This window comes from Chiloscyllium plagiosum, chromosome 1 (genome assembly GCF_004010195.1).
Source record: "Chiloscyllium plagiosum isolate BGI_BamShark_2017 chromosome 1, ASM401019v2, whole genome shotgun sequence".
Taxonomy (NCBI): Eukaryota; Metazoa; Chordata; class Chondrichthyes; order Orectolobiformes; family Hemiscylliidae; genus Chiloscyllium; species Chiloscyllium plagiosum.
In genome coordinates this window covers 114,927,326-114,939,210 of record NC_057710.1, presented here as the reverse complement: position 1 = coordinate 114,939,210, position 11,885 = coordinate 114,927,326, and the positions used below count along the sequence as shown (strand labels likewise).

Genomic DNA, 11,885 nt, shown 5'->3' with positions numbered 1-11,885 from the left:
GCCCCCTTGGCACATCAGCCTCATTCCTGAAGAAGGGCTTATGCCCGAAACGTCGATTCTCCTGCTCCTCGGATGCTGCTTGGCCTGCTGTGTTTTTCCAGCACCACATTTTTCAACTCTGGTCTCCAGCATCTGCAGTCCTCACTTTCTCCTACCTTCTTAACAACCCTGTCAAACTCAGTGGCAACTTTCAAGGATCTATGTACATGGACACCGAGATCTCTCTGCTCATCTACACTACCAAGAATCTTCCCATTACCTCAATACTCTGTATTCCTGTTACTCCTTTCAAAGTGAATCAACTCATACTTTTCCACATTAAACTCCATTTGCCACCTCTCAGCTCACTTCTGCAGCTTATATATGTCCTTCTGTAATCTGCAACATCCTTCCGCAATGTCCACAAATCCACCGACCTCAGTGTCATCCACAAATTTACTAACCCATCCTTCTATGCCGTCATCCAGGTCATTTATAAAATGACAAACAGCAGTGGACTCAAAACAGATCCTTGCAGTAACTGAACTCCTGGATGAACGTTTCCCATCAACCCCCACCCTCTGACTTCTTTCAGCTCGTCAATTTCTGATCCAAACCGCTAAATCACCCTCAATCCCATGCCTCTGTATTTTCTGCAAAAGCCTACCATGAGGGGCCTTATCAAACGCCTCACTGAAATCCATATACACCACATCAACTGTTTAACCCTCAAAGGGGTTTGGTTTGGTTACCTTCTCGAAGAACTCTAAGGTTTGTGAGGCACGACCTACCCTTACAAAAGCGTGTTGACTATCCCTCATCAAATTATTCCTTTCCAGATTATTATAAATCTCATCTCTTATAATCCTTTCCAACACTTTACCCACAACCGAAGTTAAGGCTCACTGGTCTATAATTACCAGGGTTTTCTCTACTCCCCTTCTTGAAGAAGGGAACAACATTTGCTATTCTCCAGTCTTCTGGCACTATTCCTGTAGACAATGACGACATAAAGATCAAAGCCAAAGATTCAGCAATCTCCTCCCTAGCTTCCCAGAGAATCCTAGCATAAATCCCATCCGGCTCAGGTGATTTACCAATTTTCACACTTTCCTCCTTATGAACCTCAATCTCATCTAGTCTGATTACGTGTATCTCAGTATTCTCCTTGACACCACTGTCTTTTTCCAGTGTGAATACTGACGGAAAATATTCATTTACCACCTCTTCTTTCTCATCAGACTCCACGCACAACTTCCCGGTACTGTCCTTGACTGACCCTAATCTTATTCTAGTCATTCTTTTATTCCTAACACAACAATAAAAAGCTTTATGGTTTTCCTTGACCCTAACTGCTAAAGACTTCTCATGCACCTCCTGGATCTTCTTAGCTCTCTCTTTAGGTCTTTCCTGACTAACTTGTAACTCTCAAGCACCCTAGCTGAACTTTACATCTCATCTTCACATAAGCCTTCTTCCTCATGACAAAAGATTCAACGTATTTAGTAAACCACAGCTCTCTCGCTCGACCACTTCCTCTCTGCCTGACAAGTACATACTTATCAAGGACCCGCAGTTGCTGTTCCTTGAAAAAGCTCCACAATTCAATTGTGCCCATTCCTTTCAATTTTCATCCTCATCCTATACATCATAAATCTTGTCTAATTGCATCTTAATTGCCTTTCCCCCAGCAATAACTCTTGCCCTGTGGTATATATCTATCCATTTCCATCGCTAAAGTAAACATAGCCAAATTGTGGTCACTATCACCACAGTGCTCACCGACCTCCAAATCTAACTGTGTCAGGAATCCATCCATCCTGCACACATTGGACAAAAACCAACCCATCTAAAGTACTCAAACTATAGTATTTCCTGTCAATGTTTGGAAATATAAAGACTCCAGTATAACTCCGCTGTAACTCTCGCTCCTATCCAGAATCATATTTACAAACCTCTCCTCTACATCTCTGGAACTATTCGGAGGCCTAGAAAACTCCCAACAGGGTAACTTCTCCTTTCCTGTTTCTGCGGCACGGTGGCATAGTGGTTAGCACTGTTGCCTCACAACGCCAGAGACCAAGATTCAATTCCCGCCTCGGGCGACTGTGTGGAGTTTGCACATTCTCCCCGTGTCTGCATGGGTTTCCTCCGGGTGCTCCGGTTTCCTCCCACAGTCCAAAGATGTGCAGGTCAGGTGATTTGGCCATGCTAAATTGCCCGTTGTGTTAGGTGAAGGGGTAAAATGTAGGGGAATGGGTTTGGGTGGGTTGCGCTTCGGCGGGTCGGTGTGGACTTGTTGGGCCGAAGGCCTGTTTCCACACTGTAAGTAATCTAATCTAATCTAATCTAACCTCAGCCCATACTACCTCAGTAGACATGTCCTCATCAAAAGGCCTTTCTGCCACTGTAATACTGTCCTTGACTAACAATGCCACACCTCCCCCTCTTTTACCACCTTCACTGTTCTTACTGAAACATCTAAATCCTGGAACCTGCAACAACCATTCCTGCCCCTGCTCTATCCATGTCTCTGAAATGGTCACGACATCAAAATCCCAGGTACCAACCTGCAGCAAGTTCACCCACCTTATTCCGGATACTACTGGCGGTGAAGCAGACACTCTTCAAACCACCTTCCTACCTCTGGTACACTCTTGCGACCTTGAAACCTTATTTATGACCTCTCTACTCTCAACCTCCTGTACACCAGACCTAAATCAGTTCAAACCCTCCCGAACAGCATTCGCAAATTGCCCCCCCGCCGCAGGATATTGGTACTCCTCTGGGTCAGATGTAGACCATTCCATTCTTAGAGGCCCCACCTACCTCAGAATGAGCCCCAATTATCCAGGTATCTGAATCTCTCCCTCTTGCACCATCCCTGCAGCCATGTGTTCAACTCCTCTCTCTCTTTCTCCCTATTGCCTCGCCTCTCTAGCACATGACATGGTGTAACAAACCAGAGATAATAACTGCCCCAAGACGCAGTGATAGGAGAAGATGAAACATTTAACATACTTGATGTGCATGGACATCGACCTCCTCTACAACTTGGTACAAATACAACACTTTGTACAACAGACCTCAGGCTTCTTTCTATCTATTCAGGCTTCTCATTAATTATGTTTTGCTTGTTGACTATAATAAGGGATGCTGGCTCACATATACAGCATGTGGAGTTGTGGCAAAAGCACTGGGCCTCTCCTTTACCTCCTCCTGGGAGAAACATAACCTTTGGGGAAAAAGGAACTTTAGCTCAATGTATGCTCTTTGCAGTTAAGCAGAATGGTATAACCCTTCTATAAGCGCTGCAATTGAAGGATATCCTTCAAGTACAGCCCTTATGTAACCCTGCATAATTCCATATTGATACTTCACAGGAGGTTATTGGTGCAAAAGGAACAAATTAACTTATAATTATCACAAACAAAGTATCTTTTTCTCAGAGGTTGGTAAATGGGGTCCAATGGTGTTTATTGATGGAGTTCCAGTTTGAATGTCAGGCCTCTAGGAATTCCCATGGGTCCCTTTGCTGAGCATGTCCTATGATGGATGTGTTGTCCTAGTCAAAGTAGTGTCCTTCTTCGTCTGTATGTAAGGATACCAGTGATAGTGGGTCATGTCTTTTGATGGCTAGTTGATGCTTGTGTATCCTGGTGGCTAGTTTCCTGCCCGTCTGTCCGATGTAGTATTTGCTGCAGTCCTTGCAATGTATTTTGTAAATTTCATTAATTTTGTTGGTTGTTGGTACAGGGCCCTTTAGGTACATCAGTAGCTATTTCAGTGTGTTGGTAGGTTTGTGGGCTATACCACTTCGACTAAGACAACACATCCATTCTAGGACAGCTCAACAGAGACACGCATGGGAATACTACCATCGGATCCCCAAGCCCCCTTAGCATTACAACTTTCCCTTGTTCAATCCAGCGAGAAACTGAATAGGGCCAGATTTTTCAGTGAGTGACAATCCTATGCAGATTGCCACTCCTCTATTTCTTTTTTTAATGAAAGAGGAGATTATTTCTCAGAGGAGATTGCAATCAGGTCTCTCTCAGAAAACCAAAGCCGTATGCCCATCAATGCGGAGCTGTCAGAGGAAGGCAAAACCATGCTGTCAGCTATCGTACTCTAAAATGTAAAAGGTCCAGATCATAGCCACTGTAAAACCACAAATACATGAAGGAAGTGTCATGTTAGGGTGTCAGGAAAGTTGGGCATCAGCTTGGAATAGGTTAGGTGCCACCTGGAAAAGATGCCAGCTAGGGAGGAGTTAGGGTGCAAGGTGACAGTTAAGTGTTGACGATAGGTTAGGCTGGGTGGAGAAATCGCCGTCCAGTAGGATTGAGAAGGGTAGGTGTCAGCACTCCGTGGGGTGGGGGTTCAGATCTGGCAGTGAGAGAGGTCGGATAGTTGCTCTGGGCAGAGGGGAATGGATGGTTGGGTGGGTGGGGGTGGTTGGATCCTGGGGTGGATGTGAGGGATGGGTTGAGGGTTCTTAGTGCAGTGTGATTGTGAGATTCTAGGGGGTGATAGGTCAGGGTCCAGGGTGCAAAGGGTCTGGGGGTTGTGAATGAATTACATTTAGTTACTCAGGAATATTTAATATTCTAACATTTCCTGTGTTAACTATTTTGTTTAATTTTATTGGAACCACCCAAAATCTCTGATTTTCTGGCACTTCAGAAGGTTTCAGACACATTGGAATTGCCCGGCGGAGAGCTCAATTTCCGAAGCAATTCCTTCAGAGTCTGTTACAATGGAGATTTTGCAAGGTTCCTATGCACAACTCCCACCTACAATGCAGTAATGAATGTCTGACCATCAGAAAACCAGCCACGGAATTTTCTGCCTCCCACCAAATTAGGTTCACCCACTCACTCTTCTAGAAGTTCTGGGCTGGAGCAGGAAATTCCACCCAAAGAAGCCAAAGGAATTTGTTACACCTGATTCAAATTTACTCCTAACATGAATTCTGTGTATAATTATTACTCAAAGTAAAATGATGACTTATTGTTCCATATATGCTTTTAAAGTAAAACACAAAACCCTGAGCAAAATAAAAGATTTCTGTGAAAAGCAGTTGTTTTGGTTGTAGTACATCTTTGAGTTATCAGGACACACTCCAATACAGCATGGAAACATGTTCTGTGCACCACTGGTTACTGGAACACCATCTGGTCTGGGAAAAATTACCGTTACCTCAGTTGGCCAGTTTTTTTTTCATTGGGTGCATCACATTTATGACTATTACCTCATCTTATCCAGGAATACTTCTTAAAAATGTTGTCGACAGATTCTGTAGTTTTTCTGGCTTGCAATGTTTCCTCATGAACAGCCAAACCGATTTTAACATTTTCCTGGATAACACTGGATTGTTCCTCCAAGTGTCATTTGAGCAAATAGGAATTTAGTGATTTCTTTGCCATAAATCTGAATTATAATGTCTCATTAATTCTATTAATTCAGTCGATAAAAACTATGGCTTGTATTGATCTTTCATTTCCTCAGGATATCTCAAAGCACTTTATAGATAATGAAGTAATTTGAAACAAAGCGGCAAACAGCACAATCCCACAGGAGATTAGATGAAGGATAAATATTGGCAGGACAAGTAACACTGGTAAGCAACAATTGCACCACACAAGTGCCAGATAATGACCATCACCAATTAAAAAAAGAGAATCTAACTATTGTCCTTTGACATTGAATGGCACTACAATTGCCGAATCTCCTGCCAGCAATATCCTAACCATTGCCATTGAACAGAAGCTCATCTGGATTAGCCATATAAATATTATGGCTACAAGAGGGAAGGGTCTTGCAGCGAGTAACTCACTTCCTGACTCCACACAACTTGTCACTCATCTACAATGTACAAGTCAAGAATGTGATGGAGTACTGCCCACTTAACTGGGTGAGTGTCGCTCTGGTAACACTCAAAAAGCTTGACACCATCCAGGACAAAACAATCCTCTTGATTGGCATCACATCAACAGACATTTCCTCCATCACTGTCCCACTGCTCACACTATGTACTATCTACAATACATACTGCAGCATTTCAGCAAGGCACTTTAGACAGCAGCTTCCAATCCCATGACCACTTCCATCGACAGGACAAGGGCAGCTGATACATGGGAACACTCAGCATCCTGACTTGGAAATACACCATTGTTCCTTCACTGTCTCTGGGTCAAAATCCTGGAATTGCAATCCTGGAACTAACACCTACCTATAACAAATGATCTGTAGTGTTTCAAGAAGGCAGCTGGTCACCACCTTCTCAAAGGCATCTAGGGATATGCAATACATGCTGGCCCAGCCAGTGAATTACATATTGCCCGAATGAGTAAAACAATTCCTCTGCAGGAGCATTGCCAGTCTTGTGACAAAGCATAAAAGAATCTCACTCCTCCCACCAGCAAAATACTATTTGCTAGAATCCTCCAGAACTGCTTTGTGCAATTTCTCACTGCCAAAGAGTCAGTGTAGTTCCAAAGTTGATCAAGGAACTACTAATATGATGTTTACAGTCAGACATCTCCAGGAAAGATGTCAAGAACATGGACCTCTAACCCATGTTTATTAACCTGGCAAGACCTTTGACACAGTCAGCCCTGAGGGCATTTGGAAAGTAATGGAAAAAAAAACAAACTTTATCAGAAATATATCACAATAGTTCAATAGTTGCACAATGACATGCTCGTACTTGCCCTGAATGATGTAGACTATATATTTTTCATTTTATTTTTCTGTATTTTCAGTTGTGGACAGAAATGGGAGAAGGACCTTTTTTAGAAACTGAGAAGGATTGCCTTCATGATTGTGAGCTGAAAATGTGTTGCTGGAAAAGCGCAGCAGGTCAGGCAGCTCCAAGGAGCAGGAGAATCGACGTTTCGGGCATGAGCCCTTCTTCAGGATCATGCCCGAAACGTCGATTCTCCTGCTCCTTGGATGCTGTCTGACCTGCTGCGTTTTTCTAGCAACACATTTTCAGTTCTGATCTCCAGCATCTGCAGTCCTCACTTTCTCCTCTTCATGATTGTGATCCTGACTTCAGTTAAATGTCGCTTAGGAGGAAATCTGCTCAATCTCAGGTGACTCCAGACAAAACCAAAGTTCTCCAAGGACATTCTTCTTAACTTCCAGGCAACCTAGAACTGTGCATGAGCTGCTGAAACTCCATATATCAGTCTCACAACCAGCAATAAGAAAACTTTAAAAAAAAAGTAGCAGCCTGCTCCAGGAAAGCCCCACATTAAGCCAGTGTGCACTATTCAATACCAGTAAGTCAGAGGGATCAATGCCAGTTCAATGAAGAGTGCAGGAGGACATGCCAGGACCAACACCGTTGTCGACCTGATGAAGCTACTAAACAGAATTACTTGCATGCCAAACAGCATACGCAGCAAATAATACAGCTAAACAACTCCACAATAAATGGATCAGATCAAAACTCTGCAGTTCTACCACATCCAGTCATGAATTGTGGTGGATAACACAACTCACTGGGGGCGGAGGCTCCGAAACACTGCAAACGATAAGGCTGATACATTTGCAACAATCTTCAGTTAGAAGTGCAAAGTAGACAGTGCATCTCGGACTCCTCCAAAGGTCCCTGGCATCACAGCCACTCTGATTCTCACCACATGATATCAATAAATGGCTGAAGGAAATTGGATACTGCAGAGATTATGGATTATAACATTCCAGTAACAGAACAGAAGAATTTTGCTCCAGAACTAGCCACAGCCCTAACCAGGCTGTTCCACTACAGCTTCAACACTGGCAAACATCACACAGCCACCTCTTTCTTTCTCTCTCACTTGCATTAGCACCTCTCTCCTTCTCTTGCACACAGCCACCTTTCTCTCCCACTCACACCATCTGTGATGTACATGGAAAGCACAGAATTTGAGATACTTAAATTAAAATCCTTTCACTGTAATGTACATAACAGCAACAAGAGCAAACTACCATATATACATATAAAGCTAGTCACAATATTTAACAATTTTCTACTGAAATAGACTGAAGTAGTGAGATTATGACTATAGTTTGCTTTAAAATATTATGATCTTACTATATTTTATTCAAACTAGTTATTTATGAAGTTGAGAAGACAAAACAAATTGGTGGAATACACAGCATTCGTATACATGAAAACATATCAGTGAGTACTTGCAACATAAGAAAGAATGCAGCATTGCTCTTTTTAGTTAGGAACAGCTTACTTCTTTGTTGATGAGTAATTATGTTCACTTCTTGTGTGGATTCTTCAGAATGTACATCATCAATGTCATCAATAAGCTGCAAAGAAGAATACAGTTAGTGTTAACAATGACCACTGACATCTCTCAGTTTGAAACAGGCGGAAGAAAAAAAACATTAAATCGCTGAGCTACTTGTGGTACTTCCTACTGCACATATCAAGCAGAAGGTCTTAGAGCAAGTCTCTCTCCTGAACTCTGCTGCAAATACTGCAAGACTTGGGAAGAAGAGGAAAGCAAAGAAGATCAACTTTTGTCTAAATTATAAGAGCTGGGGTCAGAAAATTAATACACTCTTGTAATTATTGCTTTGAAAAGTTTAGTGGTTCAAAAAGTATATTTAAGAACAATACCAAAGTCTGGAAAGGTGTTTTCCTACATCTAGAATGGGCACAATGGTTTTGTTTGAAGTTTAAAAATCCATATTCATCTTCTCTCGCATCATCACACTGCAGCTACCATATCTACCAAGAAAAGAATGGGCACCAGTAACCAACTAAACTTCTGATGACAACTTCCTCTTTTTCCTGACCTCCAAATCCACGGGCAGGAGCAACAGTATTTTGGGAATTCTATTACCTCCTAATCTCATCACAATGCTAACCTTCGTGGCCACTTGAGTTAATATCCCAGAAATCTCCACCCAACACCAGGGTTACAGCAACTCAGAAAGAGGCTCAGCATTAACTTCTGATGGCAGCCAGGATTGGGCGATAATGGTGAGCTGGTCAATGTCAAGCACACCAATAGAAGAAGTTGCACCACAATTGGTTAGAATTTTGCTAAGTATGTAAATGAATTCCATTTTTCTATGGGATTCTCCCAATCTTTTGTCAGAACCAATGCAGAAATTGCAGACCATTTATTTAATATCTGCTTAAAACCCAGGTAGGCATAATTTTACCTATAAATCTCCAGAACAGAAATATCAGAAGTAAAGGTTAAATAACACGCATGCCCATACACATATATCATATCATACCATTTTCTTCCTTCTTTGTCTTTGGGCTTTCATGGTCCGTTTCAGATTCTCTACCTGTTCATCCTCATTCTGAATTTCCTGCATAAATCACAACGCAAATGGAAAAGGTCAAAGGCAAAAATTTAAATCGGGATAACAACTTGCCAACATAGGGGGAAATGTCTGTCATCACTGTACGGATGGTAATTTTTCAGAAAGGGAACATGCATCTGTTGCAGAACCTGCCCTGTTAATGTCACACATAATTCTCACAGGGCTCAATGGGGAAAATGTAGGAAGGGGATTTTCCCTGGCTTGGAGGCCAAGAATCAACAGTCAGAATCTCAGAATAAAGATTAGGCTGTTTCGGACTGAAGTGAGCAAGAATTTATTCACTCAGATTAGATTAGATTAGATTCCCTACAGTATGGAAACAGGCCCTTCAGCCAACAAGTCCACACTGACCTTCTGAAGAGTAAACCACCCAGACCCTTTCCCTACCCTATATTTATCCATGACTAATGCACCTAACTATGGGCAATTTAGCATGGCCAATTCACCTGACCTGCACATCTTTAGATTGCAGGAGGAAACCGGAGCACCCAGAGGAAACCCATGCAGACATGGGGAGAATGTGCAAACTGCACACAGTTGCCCAAGATGGGAATCAAACCCAGGTCCCTGGCACTGTGAGGCAGCAGTGCTAACCACTGAGCCACTGTGCCCCCCAAATGCACCCACTATCTCTGTTGCTACTTTCTCTAATATTCTAAGAACATATCACATCAGGTCCAAAGGACTTTTGGTCTTTAGCCCTGCTAGTTTTCCTGCCAATTTTTCTGTAGCGGTAGTTAGTGATTTATTTCTCTCTACTTTTGGACTTTTGATTATTTAATATTTGTAATGGCATTGAGATAGATAATCAAATTCTCTATCCCAGATGTCATGGAAGCTCAATCATAAGTGTATGTTCAAGACAGAGGTCAACAGATTTCTAGATGTTAAAACATCAAGGGATATGAGGATAATGCAGGAAATGGCATCAATTTGGAACAACAGCCATGATTTAATTCAGTGGTTACATCCAAGGATCCTGAAGAAAATAGGATATGAAATCAGACAGATTATATTAGAGAATTCAATTTAAAAGAAACATTTAATGTATCTTAAAACCCGTACAGTGTGGAAACAGGTCCTTCAGCCCAACAAGTCATACAGCCATACAGTCATAGAGATGTACAGCATGGAAACAGACCCTTCGGTCCAACTCATCCACGCCGACCAGATAACCCAACCCAATCTAGTACCACCTGTCAGCACCCGGCCCATATCCCTCCTAACCCTTCCTATTTATATACCCATCCAGATGCCTTTTTAAATGTTGCAATTCTACTAGCCTCCGCCACTTACCCTGGCAGCTCATTCCATACACGTACCACCCTCTGCATGTAAAATGTTGCCTCTTAGGCTTCTTTTATATCTTTCCCCTCTCACCCTAACCCTATGCCCCCTAGTTCTGGACTCCTCCACCCCAGGGAAGAGACTTTGTCTATTTGTTTTTGTTTTTGCCACTGTTTACATATTATTTACTTATCTATGCTACTTAACAATGCGATCTTCCTGTATTGCTTGCAAGACAAAGCTTTTCACTGTACCTCGGTACACAATAAATAAATTCAATTCAATTCCTATCCATGCCCCTCATGATTTTATAAACCACTATGAGGTCACCCCCTCAGTCTCTGATGCTCCAGGGACAACAGCCCCAGCCTATTCAACCTCTCCCTGTAATTCAAACCCTCCAACCCTGGCAACATCCTTATAAATCTTTTCTGAACCCTTTCAAGTTTCACAACATCCTTTCGATAGGATGGAGACCAGAATTGCATGCAATATTCCAACAGTGGCCTAACCAATGTCCTGTACAGCTGCAACATGACCTCCCAACTCCTGTACTCAATACTCTGACCAATAAAGGAAAGCATACCAAACGCCTTCTTCACTATCCTATCCACTTGCGACTCCACTTTCCAGGAGCTATGAACCTGCACTCCAAGGTCTCTTTGTTCAGCAACACTCCCTAGGACCTTACCATTAAGTGTACAAATCCTGCTAAGATTTGCTTTCCCAAAACGCAGCACCTCGTATTTATCTAAATTAAACTCCAACTGCCACTTCTCAGCCTATTTGTCATCTGATCAAGATCCCGTTTAATCTGAGGTAACTTTCTTCACTGTTCACTACACCTCCAATTTTGGTGTCCTCTGCAAACTTACTAACTATACCTCCTATGCTCACATCCAAATCATTTAGATAAATAATGAAAATTAGTGGACCCAGCACCGATTCTTGTGGCACTCCACTGGTCACAGGCCTTCAGTCTGAAAAACAACCTCCACATTGAACCTCCGAAGAGTATCCCACCCAACCCATTCCCTAGTATTCTACATTTACCTCTGACTAATGCACCTAACCTACACATCCCTGAACATTATGGGCAATTTAGCATGGCCAACTCACCTAACCTGCCCATCTTTTGGATTGTGGGAGGAAACCGGAACACCCGGAGGAATCTTACGCAGACATGGGGAGAATGTGCAAACTCCACACAGACAGGAATCGAATCTGGATCCCTGGCACTGTGAGGCAGCAGTGCTAACCACTAATGCAGT

The 11,885-nt window shown here is 42.6% G+C and overlaps 1 protein-coding gene across 1 annotated transcript in view; it reads right to left on the bottom strand.

Moving 5' to 3' along the window:
• The window catches only part of cc2d2a (coiled-coil and C2 domain containing 2A), a 183,697-nt gene that overhangs the window by 147,849 nt on the left and 23,963 nt on the right, over positions 1-11,885 (bottom strand). The window contains exons 5-6 of the mRNA XM_043700613.1: positions 9,235-9,312; positions 8,217-8,292 (exon numbers count right to left, since the gene is read on the bottom strand). Coding sequence (XP_043556548.1) covers positions 8,217-8,292; positions 9,235-9,312 — 154 coding nt within the window. The remainder of the gene's footprint in view (positions 1-8,216; positions 8,293-9,234; positions 9,313-11,885) is intronic.